Below are 15,427 nucleotides of genomic sequence, written 5' to 3'. Positions count from 1 at the left end.
GTCAGGGGGTCCAACTCGTCGAGTGCATGAAGCAAATCAGCGAGTTGGATGAATTTAGCCTTGGAATCGATGAGTCCCTTCATGGACTCGGCAAGTCTGTTGTGCAGACAACTCAAAAATTCATTTTTTTTTTCAGCCAAATTTGCAAGTATAACAAGAAAACAAGCCTAGGATCTGATACCACTGTTGAGTTTTAAGCATTCTAACACTCCTAAGTGTAATGCAACCCTAAATACCTTGGATCTATGTTTTCTCTATTATACATGCAAATATGAACTTTCCAAGATATTCATCCTAAGTAGCACAATAACATTGATTCATATGAATATCTCAAGTTAGAATTACATACCTCTTTGATGTAGAATGTCTTCATGAAGCTTGAGTGCCTAGTGCCCCAAGTGTGACACCTCAAATGGTTCACACAACACCAAATACACTTGGAATAACTTGAGAGAATATACACACTTCATGAAAATCGGCTAGCCCTTTCATACATACTCTAGTGACCGATTTTATCAACAATAAGATGCTTATATAGTTAGTGACAATTAGGGTAAACCCTAATTGTCATGGCTTTCCATTTCCTTGGATCCATGGGTTCAAATACACCATGGAGCATCCTATGGGTTTTAGCCCAACTTGATAATCCATGGAGTCTTAGCCCACTATAAAAGTATGGATGATTTGCACAATCAACCCATATATTTAATTAGTCTTCTTTTGATCACTTAATTCATTCTAGATTAAATTTTGTTCAATACTAATTAAATAATCTTATTAATATTTTAGAACTTATAATATATTAACAAACCTTAAGTGTTATTTCTCTCATTATAGTCAATCCAAATGCATGATGCCATGCAACCCAAATGGACCATGTCGCGTCGGATCAAGTCTTACCAATTATAGTTATGGACTTAAACATTAATCCAACATAAAGATGCTCTTGAAGACAAGTTTTTATAAATTGACAAAGTTCATACTTATGATAATGGTTTGTATATGTTGACTAAAACTATAGCAAGAGAGACATTGAAGATATATTGTTCGATCGTCGAGATGACGAACTCTTCTGTATATGCCAATAAGGGGAAGAATTGTTGGGTTTCTCTTAGATTTTTTAGCCCATCAGGAAGGCCTAATTTTATTTAACCCATGTTATCCCACATATATTTACTTGTTACCCTTATTTTCATTAAGCACAAATTCACAGCCACCAAGAGAGAGAGAGAGAGAGAGAGAGAGAGAGAGACCAAGAGAGAGAGAGAAAGAGAGAGTTTCATCTTTTTCCTGTTTTTGAAGATACTCATGCAATGATTGGTAATTTCCTAATGATCCCATAGTTCGTTTTCTTTTATTTTCAAGTAGCTGCTTCCTAACATCGAAGCCTTTAAATCGACCGGTTTGTTTGCCCATATTTGTCTTGGAGCCTCGAAAATCACTGCTTTTTGTTTTCTACTAGAAAGCATCCCTTGTTTTGGTGATATTCTTCTTTGTCTTTGCTTATTTGATTCCTAACACTAGAAGTAATTTGCTCCAAGTTTTGATGCTTATTGTATGCCTCTAGTACATCTTGAGAAGAGTTTTGTATTGCTCATATATTCGTGATAGTGGATTTGAAATGGTTCTAATAGTCTCGTCGTTTAATCTTAAATTGTTGACAGATTTCCAATGCCTAATGCTTCACTTCATGCATACAATGTAATATATTTCTATACACTAACATTAAGAGATATATATACTAGAATATCATAACATAATCTACTATACCTTTTTCCATAATAGCAATGTTCTTACTACTTTGTACCAACTATAACAATTTTCAATCTGGATAACTATTAACTAAACAATAGTATGAAGAAACAAATGCATAACGAATATGTATGGTACATGTTTCTATTAATGCACATACATGCGACTTGATGCTTATAATTCAAATCTGAATGCTAAAATGTCTTGTTTCATCACTTTTACTTACTGAAAATGTAGAGTTTGTAGTTTTTCCCCTAAAATTAGCGATGACCGTGTATTCTCCTAAGAACCCATAAAAGCTAAAAGTACCATGTTCGTCGGTTTGACTATTGATAACCCCAGTTTGCCATTCTTTTAGAAGCCTATCGACAGTATCACCAGCTGGAAGATTGTTGAAATTTGTATCAGTTAGGCACATTTGGTAACATTTTCCATTTTGCTTCAAGGCAGACCACAACATTATTCCATTAACTGAAGGGTGTGAGAAACCTTCACGCAAAACGTCTTCCAAATAAGTCGCCTATAAGAGACAAAAATATATATATTAAAAACAATAGTATTAAAGATGTTTTGTGTTTAAGGTAGAAAATATGGATTTAACTAATGAAACCGGACCACTGCATAAATATTTGACTACTAGCTCTTAAAAGAGTTGATTAAAAACTTAATATGTGTCTTAGAAGTCTTTCTTGATTCTTTTTATTACAATAAAAATGATTGTTTCCTCCAAAAGAGAATTATACACAACCCACGCTTCACAAAAAATAAAATTTAAAAATTACTCGTTTGGTGTCACGAGATTCACTTAGGATGACAGATCATAGAATAATTTGGACAGTGCCCCTATTGTTTAACCTTTTTATTGGGACATTTTAAAAAACTGTAGATTTCTCCAATTTGACATCATTTCTGACTTCAAAATAAGTAAAACACATTGCAACTTCTTATATCTTTTTATGTCATCTCATGCCATATCTTAATAAACGCAACTATAGAGATGGAATTTATGGATCTAATGACACTCATTTCTGTTGCAAATAGTCTAACTTTTCATGAAGGACAAAGTGAATCTTGATACTAACCTGTGTATCTTGGCCTAATGTATTTGCGATATCAACTTCAGTAAGCCAAATCGGAATTTGTAAAGTTGCAAATTTATCAAGAATGGCTCGCATCAAAGGCAAATTCGGTACTTCAAAGTGACTTTCCAATCCGATCCCATCCATATAAACTCCAAATCTCTGCAAATCCCTCATTTTCGAAATATAAGTGTCGACTGTAGATTTAACATCCCTACAACTCTCCACAACATTAAAATCGTTCATGAAAAGTGTCGCTAAAGGGTCGGCTTCATGTGCGGCTTTAAAGAATTCGTAAGTAGCATTTTTTCCAAGTTTATCCTCATAAAAATCAAAGTGAAGAAACTCGTTGCTAACATCCCAGTGGACAAATTCGTCTTTGTACCTTGTCATTAGGCTTGTGATTCTTTGTTTCACTGCTAGCTCTAGCTCAAGATCGGTTAGGTTAAGAACCCATGAAGGTATGTATTTTGGGTCTTCCCAAAAAATGTTGTGACCTCTAGCAACAATTTGGTTTGCTCGAACAAAATCAAGCATTTTATCGGCTAATGTGTAATTGTAAACCCCTTGTTTAGGCTCGGTTGCAGCCCATTTGAGCTCGTTTTCAAATACAGCAGCATTAAATCGTTCCACGAACCATTTCTATAAAAGTAAATTCAAATGAACTCAGAGTTTGATTATCTTTGAATAAAATGTTGTCCGCATAAATGATGTTTACAGTATATTTAAAAAATGATGACAAACTTGGGGAAATAGAAGGTAACAAATAAATGAAGGTAAAATTGTAAAAAGTTAAAGACTTAATAGGAAATTCTTTATTTCCCAAACTCTCTCTCTATTAAGTTGTTTTTCATACAATTTGTAGAAAAGATAGCACAAATTAGGCAAATGAGCAACCTACTTTACTCGCGTTACCGGTATAGCAATATAATTTGTATTTTACTCATAATAGCAACTTAAGATTTTCTTTACCGATAATAGAAATTTATTTTATATTTTACCTAAAATGGCAATATATTAACATTTTGCTATGAAGATAGGCATTGTACTTTATCTGTTTGGTAAAAAAAATGTAGATATTGTCAATTATGTGCAAAGAACTGTAAGTGTGTTACTATTAAGTTTCATTCAGATGTACGTATGTTGTTGTTATGAGTTACATATTTGTATTAATAGTAAAAAATGTAAGTATGATGTGATTACGAGTAACATATTGTTATTATTGGGAAAAGAAAATAAGTAAGTTGCTATTATTGATAATGAAATGTAAGTATATTGCTATTTTGGTTTAAAAACAAAGTACGTTACCTATATTATAAAAAAGAGTAAACTACGTTACTATTTCTAGCAATTGTCAAAAAAGAACATGATATATTCATGTGTTGAACCATAAAACATACCTGATAAGGTAAATTTCCAATGATGTAATTGTTTATAGCAGATCCAAATGGAAAATCTTTTGAAACTTGTTCCACACGGATCACTGCCCCTTGTAGCCGAGCTCCTTGTTTATCTGACACGTGAATTGTGACAGCACGCTTCCTTTCCTGAATCAAATGATATATTCAAGAAAATCCATATCTAAAAAATAGAAAGAAAAAAAAAAAAAAAAAAAAAAAAACTATGCTTCATCGACTTGTACATACGGTGTTGATCTTGTACTGTTGTTGAAGTGACCATTGCTCTTTAGTAAAGGGTTGCAGAGATGCACTAGAAATTGTTATGGTAATCTCCTTATCATCAGAATTCTACATCATTTTAAAAAATTCATGTTACGTATTGTTTAAATTGATATAAAAGTAGAAGTATCTTGTGCGGAAAACTAAATCAAAGTATGTTGCTATTTGTGGAACCTGGAAGTAGAGTAGGGAGGGATTTGATTTTGAATTTATGTAAAATCCGCCTTTGAGGAAGGACCAACATTCATGACGTGCAACAACTGTCCCTACACAAGAATTTCCAGTTGATAGCCTTGCGGTAATCAATGATGAATTTGAACCGGAGATCTTAATCCAACCTACAACTCCCCAATAGAAAAAGTATTTAGTATATTTTTATAAATCGATCATATTATTAATATATGATTTGATATATTTCAAAGATAATGATCAACATGACTTGATATTTAACAAATTAACTATATATTTTAGCATTAACATAAAATGAGAATCAATTTTACAATTGGTGCGGAATCACTTTATGAATGATCCCAACCACAAAGCGGTGTCAAAGTTTTGAAATGTTTCAATTTTGATTAATGATGTTTTTAAAGAATTGTGAAATGTGAACAATTTGCAAATATTTGGAGTTTATCGTAAAAGAATTTGTTGACAAAAATCAGTTTCATAATCTTTTGGAATTTCCTAATCAAGCGTTTACGGAATTGATGATCATCTTGTGTTAATCGTGTAAAAGGAAATCAAGTTGTCACATGTTAATTAATGTTGGGGTATTTCTGTGTCGGTATAGGTCTAAACGTTGCGAGAGGGTATCTAGGTGGCACCTCCTTGATGTTGTGGTCACATCGGGAATACGGTCTCACCCTAATGTCATGTCTTCTTCCATGGAGAATACAACGCAAAGACAGGCCGATGGGTATGGGCCACACTCTCCATGTTACTTATTTTACCACATGACATTTTATGTCATTCTCCACACCGCTTCATTTTTGCTAGGAAATGGCTACCAGATACCACACCATTTTGATTTAGTTTTTGTTTTCTTTTGTTAATTAATAAAAATAATAAATTATAAAATATAATTTTATAAAACATAATATTTAAACAAAAACATTGCATTTTAATTGAAAAATAAAGACATTAAAAATAAGTTAAGATAGTTAAAAAAAAAAAAAACTTTCAACCAAGGTTGTCAAGATCGGGATCTTGATCGTAAGATCCTATGATCCTACCTATAAAAACATTATCAGGTCGCAATAAGATCATTTTACATGTAAGATCGCAGAAAGGATTGTATGATCGGGATCGGGATTCGATCCGATCCTACCATAAATTGCCAAATTTTGATCTAGTTTTTATTATTTTTACCCATTTTGTTGGTTGACTTGGTCTCCTTACTTAATGCTCAATCAATAGTAGCTTCATTTTTGTACTGTTTTTGAACCACAAATGACCAAAAACAGTAAAATTCTTTTTTCCTTTTACGTTTTACCATCAACGATGGTATTGGGATTTAGCCTTGGCTTGTTGTTAATTTCTTCTTTGAATAGTTCAAATTTAACAATAAACAATAGCCTTTTCTAGTTTCCTTTCTTTTAATGTTAACCTTTTTCCTTGAGAACTTAAAAATTACAATTTTTAATTTAGTTTCAAAAGTTGAAATTGCTATGAATTTCCTTCTTATAGTTAAAGCAAATAACAAGAAGGTTGTGAATTGTTATTGTTGTAAGATAAATAATTAGTATTAATGTGCTTTTTAGTAATTTAACCATGTCATTAACTACTACATGACTACATGATTGGTTACTTTTCTTTTTTGAGTTATTTAACCATGATATATGGAAAAAAAGTTTAATATATGATCAATTACCTTTTTATGTAATTTTTAGATCCCGGTCATGATCTTACGATCTCGATCTTGCAAACTTGAAAATGATCATATATAGGATTCCGATCTTGACAACCTTGCATACAAGAATAACTAATGTAAATTTGAGCCTTATTTTTTTTTCTCGAATCTTTGCCTTCAACTCTAGAAAAATGTCATGATCTTCGTACGACAAACCTTCGGTGACTGTCCTTAGAATTTGCGAGCCATTGATGAGTTGTTGTTGTGGGTAGAGTACATCTTCTCACTCTAGTCGTGACTGACTTTTTCTTCTCATTTTTTTTGTTCCCACTCAACCACTTCTTGTCGCCGAAGAATTTCTATGTGCTCACGTCTCAATAAATTTTTGTCTTGTTGCACTACTATGTGCTCCTTGAATTTCTCTTCTATTTCCGCAATGTCCTTCGATTTCCTTTCACTTTCCTCTGCATGTTTAGCTGGTTGTTTCCTCTTATCCCTTCTTACCGGTCGCGGAGGAAGGGAGACATCCGCAATGTCTTTTGGAATTTCATTCATCCCAACACTAAGGTATATGTGAGTTCATGCATTGGAAGCGTCAACCGAACCTGAATTTTGTGACCTCTTCGATTGCGTTTTCTAATAGCATTGGAACGCAAATCCATTTTGGATATTTTCTTGAAATCTTACATGGTTTCTCAAAATTGAAAATGTGGCCAGTCTCCGATCGATATTGTGCACTAACAACTTTTAAAACATTAAAGTAAGTGCTACCTCTTTTTATCGAATAAAGCATTTGTATATCCTGTTTAATTTGGTAGACCTCCTATTATTTCTCATCATTTACTAATTAAGACATTGTTGTTGTGTTATGGACTTTTATTCATTTTAGCATGAAATTTTTTGGAGCACCCCTTCCCAAAAAACATTTTTCTTCGTACCATTTACATCAGTGATATTTTTTAAAGTTGCACACCGGGCCTCTGCTAACACAATTTCCTCCTCTACCGTCCACTAAAAAAAGAATGATCATTATCTTAGGTATTAAATGGCGAGAAATGGTATAAAGAAAATGCTAAGAGGAAGAAAATTCTATACCGCAACAACGATGTCTTAAGTAGTAAATAGCAAGAAATGAACAGGAGGTGTACAAATTCAACGGAATATACAATAAGCTTTATTCAGAAAAAAAAAAAAAGCGATAGAACATACTTCAATGTGTTTTAAAATCGTGAAGTCGCAATATCGATTAAACATGACCCATGTTTTTAGTTTTGAGAGACCATGAGAGATTTTGAGAAAAGATCCAAAATTGTTTTACGTTCCAACATCACCGAAAACACAATTGAAGAGGTCACAAAATTCGAGTTTTGTCGACATTTCCGATGCATAAACTCTCATCGACCTTGACGTAGAGACGAATGAAATTCTACATGAAATTGCAGAGGTCTCCCCTCCTCGGTGGTAACCGATACGAAGGGACAAGGAGATGCGAGTTGCTAAACATGCAAAGGAAACTGAAAAAAATCAAAGCACATGGTGGAAATAAAAGAGAAATTCAAGTAGCACATAGTAGTGTAACAAGCAATAAGGTACTAAGATGTGAGAACATAGAAATTCTTCGACGACAAGAAGCGGTTGAGTGGCAAAAATGAGGAGAAGAACTTGAATGGTCACAACGAGAGCACCAACTCATAAAGGACTTACCAATTCTAAGGATGAGCACCAAATGTTTGGCCTCTAAAGATTTTAAACTTTTGCTAGAGTTGAACACAAAGATTCAAGAAAAAATTAGGGGTTAAATTTAAATTAGTTAACATTGTATGTTCTTTAATTATCATAATGTACTTTTAGTGTCTTGTAATACCTTTATTTTCAATTAAAATGTAATGTTTTATTTACATGTTATGTTTTATAAAATTATTTTGTTTATTTATTAAAATCCTAAAAAAAATATAACCTGAAAATTAAAATGGAGGGGTGCATGGTATGGTGACCATTTCCTAACAAAAAATGAAGTGGTGTATAGAATGACATGACATATGATGTGATAAAAGTATAATACAAAGATTGATCTATTACCACCAACTTAATAACAAGTATTTATATCTTTTATTTATGATAACGATGTATCTTACCCATAATAAAAAAAAAAAAAATTAGTGAGAATAGCAATCTTCTCTCTCTCTCTCTCTCTCTCTCTCTCTATATATATATATATATATATATATATATATATATATATATATATATATATATATATATATATATAATTAATAATTGTAAGAAACTTCTTTTTCTTTCCATTGTGAACAATGTATTTTATTTTTTTATATATTATTATCATCAATCACAAACATGTCCATTAATTCCATAAATTTGTAACTTTTTTACAATTTATCCGGTTAAACGTTTTTTTTTTTTCCATATTTAAGGCTTCAATAAACAAAAAAAAAAAAAAAAAAAAAAAAAAAAAAAAAAAAAAAACTTAAGCGTTTCAACAAACCAGATGGTAAAATTGAAGGAAAAAAATTACAAACATTCGGTTTAACGAAACTAAAATCTGTAAAAAGGTGAAACTAATAAAAACTTTCAAATTTATAACTTTTGATATTTTATGTTATTATCCCAAAACATTATATTGTTTTTGATATTTTATACTATATTTAACACTAGATGGAACATTTTAGGTATATTCCAAATTGTTAACTTTTTTAAATTATAAAAGTCGACCCCTATAAATTTGATTTATATACTTTTATTATAATATATATATTTTTAAATATTACTATAAAAATAGTATATATATAATATATATATATATATATATATATATATATATATATATATATATATATATATATATATATATATATATATATAACACAATAAATATATGTTAATAAAACCAATATATATATGTTAATAAAATATATATAATCGAGATATCTTATCTATATTTTACTAATATAAAACACAATATATATTTACATAAAAAATATATAGATGACATATTTTACGATATAGGGTTAGGTTAATGTGAAACGGTCTAATTTTGTGAGACCGTGTGATGCAATTCTAATAACTCATTTAGTAGATAAAAAATATTTTTAAAGTGAAAAATAATTGGAAATTTTTGAATTTTTTTTTTCAAATATTACTTTGAATAAAAATAAAAAAATTACAAAAAAATATAAAATATATATATTTTTTACATATTTTAGTAGAATATTAACGTACTATACATATCTGACAAATCTAGTAGAATGTTCCAACATTTAAAAATTACATTAGAATATTTACAATGTAATATTCTATTATAATATTTCACGTACTTTTAAGAAAAAACAACGGTATTTTTTTTATTAATTTTATTTTTTTAGGTAATTAAAGTTTCAAAAATAATAATTAAAAAAACAATCTTTGGATTTTTTTTCTTTTATTTTGCATATTAAAATTATTTTTAGATTTGATTTCATGGTGTTATAAAATTAGATGGTTTCAAATGACCTGAAACTATATATATATATATATATATATATATATATATATATATATATATATATATATATATATATATATATATATATATATATATATATATATATTACTTGTAAGATATGTAAATTACAGATATTTTATATAAATATATATTGTGTTTTATATTAGTAAAATATCGATAGACTATAAGTATATAAATTTAAAGTTGAAGGATCGTTATGGAATGTTAAAACAACTAACATTATATTTGTTTGTTGTTAATAAATAATATAAAATCTCATTTATATTATATTATTCAAAAACACGGTTCGGACCAAATTTACATCAAACTTGATGTAAAAATTAGGTTGGAGATGCCCTCTACATTGCTATTTTATGTAAATAGTAAAATAAATGTAATTATGTTATATGTTAAATTAAATTACGTTTTACAAGTGTGGCGCTACAAATTGTTATTATCCGTGTGATATTTTAACTTTTTAAGTATATTGTTGGTATGACTAGTCAAACTTCGAACTAAAGAATAAATATTAGTATATCAGTTATATTGGTATATTGATTGACATTAATTAACTAGAGCAATTTCCCATAAAATAATTTGAAAAGTTACCGATTTGATTCAAATAATAATCTTAACTGGAAAAACTGTAGAAGGTTGAAGGATCAAGACTTGACAACACGAAAGCAGGCCATGAGACCATGGTCCCGTTACCCTCCGTAATGAATTCCATTGTTGCAGCTTCATTTTTCAGAATTCCTCCATCGTAAAGTGGATCCTCGGGTTCCAGTTTACACTGTTTCAACCAATCCAAACACCCATCAAATTTTTTCTTGTTTTCGTATTTAAAAACATGAACTATGAACTCATTTTCATGAACAGTTGTACTGAAGAAACAAAGAAATTACCTGGGTGTAAGCAGTGTAATCATAGAGGGGGCCATCTGCAATAACAACAACAAAGAGAGAAATCTTCATGAGAGAGAGAGAGAGAGAGAGAGAGAGAGAGAGAGAGAGAGAGAGAGAACCTGGAGAAGGGAAGATTGAAGATGGGAAAGAGAGGATGATGACAGCAACAAAGAAAGAAGAAAACGCCATTGATGTTCTTCAACTTTCCTATGAATTTTTAAGCACCATTTCTTGATTTGAAACTCATCAAAGTGAACACTTTCGAAAACATTCCAAATTTTCCATCACGTGTAACTGAATCGATACCACAACACATATGCGTACAGTCTATATATTTATAGAAGGTGAGAGAGAGGGGGGTTGGACATATGTTACACAGAAGGGGAAAATTAATAAAACATAATTTTATAACGGTTATAACTTATAACATATAATTCTGTCATTGTTTGAGAGTTAGTGTCATTTTCTACAAATCTTGTTTTTTGGTATAATGTGTCCTTAAAGGTCACGTGATGCCTATTCATTGAATTATAACAATCTATCAATTAATTAATGAATTAACTTTTCAAGTTTTATGCGATTGTTAAATATTTTCTAAAAATAATTATATGATACAACTGGCACATAGCATAAAGTTATTACCAACATGATTTCATGATTTCTTTAGACATTTGTTTTTGGTAGGGGTGAGCAAAAACCGAACCGCAAACCAAAAAAACCGAAAAAGCCGCATAAACCGAAACCGAAAAACCGAAACCAAAATGAAAACCGATGGTGTGGTTTTTAGTTTTGCAAAAACCGAAAATACTCGGTGCGGTGCGGTTTCTAGTATCTTAAAAACCGCAAAAACCGAACCAAACCGCACCGTATATATATATATATATATATATATATATATATATATATATATATATATATATATATATATATATATATATATATATATATATATTAAGTGTTGATATTTGTAAGAACCAAAAACTTATGACAATTAAAAATTCTATAAATTTAAATATCTATCTTATTTATCGGATGATGATTGTATATTTTTAAGCATACATTCAGTGGTATTTACAATAACAAATAATGTTTATAACATTTTTTTAACATTTAAATATGAAGAGTACTAGTGATATAGTATCATTTTTATGAATACATTAATTGATATTATCGTATGTACTTGTGAAATAAATATTATATTAAATTCACATTATATTGAAGCATTAGAAACATGTTGAATGAGTGGTTAAGTAATTTGATTTCAAACCAATAGGTTGTGGTATGGATTTATCTCCAATAAATGATTACCACTCCTCATTTGAGTCAAAGTAACTCGCTGTATTACTTGAGTTTTAGTAAAAAGGCAAAATAGGAAAAAAAACCGCAAAAAAAACCGAACCGCAAAAAACCGCAAAAACCGAACCGCATAAAAACAAACGGTGCGGTTCCTAAATTTCAAAAAACCGAAGTTGCGGTTTTCGGTTCGGTTTTAACCAAAAACCGCACCAAACCGTACCATGCTCACCCCTAGTTTTTGGATATGAGGATCATTTTTTAAAATCTTTTATTTAAAAATGTAAATTTGGTTCATGAATTTGTAATTGACCCCCAATATTTTGTCCAACACCATCGATTTATTCTGTTAAGAACTATCATATGCATATGGTACGCATTTTAAGGGTATCCTTGATACTTTTAAGTATCTTTATCTTCAATTAGGAGATGAAACCACTTGTATAAGTTTGAAGACATAGAATGATGAACAAGAATCTCATATAATACTCAAAAAACATCCGTATCTAGATTTGAAATAATTAACGAATTGCAAGTTTATATTAAATTGAATAGTTAAAGTGCACCAAATAGAATTGTGAAACTAAATTATGTAAAATGAGTAACACATCAAACTCTAGCTTGATACATACGGCTTGAAAGATCAAGCCGGGTCAAACTCGAGTTTTATTATTCTCGAACTTGGTTCCATAATTCCAGATTTGTTTGGCAATAGTCACTTTATTACCATACGAAGTCAGAACAATTTTAACTAAGTAATTATTATTTGAAATTAATACATGATTTTAAAAGTTAAACAGTAGAGATTATCTTCAGAAATTTCAATTGTTTCCCAATTTTTGTCATATTTATTAATTTCTGAAGTTTTAAAAGAAAAATAAAATATGTAGCTTTCTCTGGTTTAAGAGAATATGTATGGAAGATGCTTCACTCTCATCTTATCAATAGCTGAAAAGGTAAGACATCAAATTTCTTTATCTTTAAACCAATATATATATATATATATATATATATATATATATATATATATATATATATATATATATATATATATATATATATATATATATATATATATATAAAGAGAGAGAGAGGTTTCTTTTATCTATACCATCATTTCACTTAACCATATCCCTTAATGATTGTATTTTTTTTCTTATAATAGATAATTACATAATAATTTTATAGATTTTACAGAAAATTAACTCATGAGTAGCTCTTTATTTATAATTAAATAGTTAATTATCAATAATAATTATAGATAGATTTTTTATAATATATAAATCATTATTATGTTATTCATTTGAATACACTTTATACATTAATATAATTAATCACAATATATATATATATATATATATATATATATATATATTAATGATTGTATTTTTTTTCTTGTAATAGATAATTAAATAATAATTTTATAGATTTTACAGAAAATTAACTCATGATTAGCTCTTTATTTATAATTAAATAGTTAATTATAAATAATAATTATAGATAGATTTTTTTATAATATATTAATCATTATTATGTTATTCATTTGAATACACTTTATACATTAATATAATTAATCACAATATATATATATATATATATATATATATATATATATATATATATATATATATTAATGATTGTATTTTTTTTCTTATAATAGATAATTAAATAATAATTTTATAGATTTTACAGAAAATTAACTAATGATTAGCTCTTTATTTATAATTAAATAGTTAATTATAAATAATAATTATAGATAGATTTTTTTATAATATATAAATCATTATTATGTTATTCATTTGAATACACTTTATACATTAATATAATTAATCACAATATATATATATATATATATATATATATGAGATGAAGTATAGGTTTTATCTAGATGTTAGATTGACCAAAGTATAATCATCAAGAGTGATATGAATCGTCAATAGGACTAAACTAAAATAAGCTTTTTTTTAAAAGGAAAAAACTTAGAAAAATCTAATATATTTACATCAAATTATTAAAAAAAAAAAACTACTATATTATTATTTATTTTTTTTTACGTTAAAACCCTAAACCCTAGATAGCAAAAAATACTATAGAATCAATTTTTAACAGTTTGATGGTTACAATCCACTATATTAAAACTTTTCAAAAAAAAAGAAATAAAGCTTTTGATATACTAAAAAAATAATGTAGTGGTTTTTTTGAAGCTTCTGGACCCTTTGAGGTATTTGAAACCTATGAATTTTCGATTTTGGGCGGTACCACGTTGTGGTGAAGGCATCCCACGACATGGTGAGGGTTTATGGCTCGCGGATTTTAAATAGCTGCCACTACATGGCAGCCTATGGCCACGACGTGACAGTTATTTAATGAGATACCCTAAATTTACAGGGGTTATATAAGGGGACGTGATGGCTAGGTTTGCTCACGCTCGGCCTCCATCACACTCTCTCAGCCTCCAAGAAAACCCTAACTCCCTTTGTTGCTCTCTAAGCCTTTTGGTGTTGATTTTTGAAGATTAGAAGAAGGATGAGGTTACTTCTAGACTTCAAATCAACAAGCAACTCTTCTCACCATCTTGTTGTGCGTGGCCAAGGATTCGCATCTGTGTTGTCAGTTGAAGGCCACGGCGTGGCCAAGGATGGCCACGACATGAAGGGTCCATCTTGACTGTTAACTTTGATTTTGGTTATGACCTGGATTTTTACTAGGGACTGACGTAGGGGTATTTTAGGTAATTCTACCTATAAGTTGAGATTGTGTCATTGAATTTATTAAGGTATTGGTAGTCTTGATCTTGGGACAACGTGGTTGTCAGTTTGTTTATCTGTCTGTGAAGTGAGTTTTCTCACTATATCCATGGGTCAAAGCACTAATGTCGGCCAATTACTTATTATGTGGATTGCTAATTTTCTCTGCATGAAAGATCATGATATGGCCCCTCGCACTTGTATCTAAGGCTAGGATTTTTCCCTCGACATAGCAAGGAAATACCATAGGGTAGCCCATGGCACGTGTATGTAAGACCGGGCTTTGGCCATCAGCATTGCAAGGAAAGACCATAGGGGTAGCCCATGACATTTGTATGTTTTATGTAAGTGGTATTTTGGGGAACTCACTAATCTTTATGTTTACCGTTTATGTTTAAGGTTTTAGCTATCTCTGATTCGAAAGGGAAGGGCCCGGCGTGATGGCACATCATCCTCCTCTCTTGATTTATGCATTTTTAATAATTGTACCCTGATGTTTTATATAATATGGCTTGATATGGGTTTTGAACAATTTATGAATGACTTGATAGATTTTTAAATGAAAATTTTTATTACCATTTTCGGGACATTACAAGTTGGTATCAGAACCTTGGTTTGAGGAAT

General features: G+C 29.6%; 1 protein-coding gene across 1 annotated transcript; it reads right to left on the bottom strand.

Moving 5' to 3' along the window:
* Positions 1–1,800: 1,800 nt before the first annotated feature.
* Positions 1,801–11,132, bottom strand: LOC145042419 (endo-1,4-beta-xylanase 5-like). The gene is made up of 8 exons (XM_078990834.1): positions 10,883–11,132; positions 10,764–10,798; positions 10,495–10,651; positions 4,685–4,848; positions 4,478–4,579; positions 4,232–4,378; positions 2,835–3,473; positions 1,801–2,272 (listed from the first exon to the last, which is right to left on the bottom strand). Exons 1-8 carry the CDS (start codon positions 10,950–10,952, stop codon positions 1,934–1,936), a joined length of 1,653 nt encoding a protein of 550 aa, XP_078846960.1. The 5' UTR covers positions 10,953–11,132; the 3' UTR covers positions 1,801–1,933.
* Between the last annotated feature and the right edge of the window lie 4,295 nt (positions 11,133–15,427).

The sequence above is a fragment of the Lactuca saligna genome, chromosome 4 (assembly GCF_052625555.1).
Source record: "Lactuca saligna cultivar CGN05327 chromosome 4, ASM5262555v1, whole genome shotgun sequence".
Taxonomy (NCBI): domain Eukaryota; kingdom Viridiplantae; phylum Streptophyta; class Magnoliopsida; order Asterales; family Asteraceae; genus Lactuca; species Lactuca saligna.
Note: the sequence above shows the minus strand (reverse complement) of the source record. Positions and strands in the feature narration are given on the sequence as shown.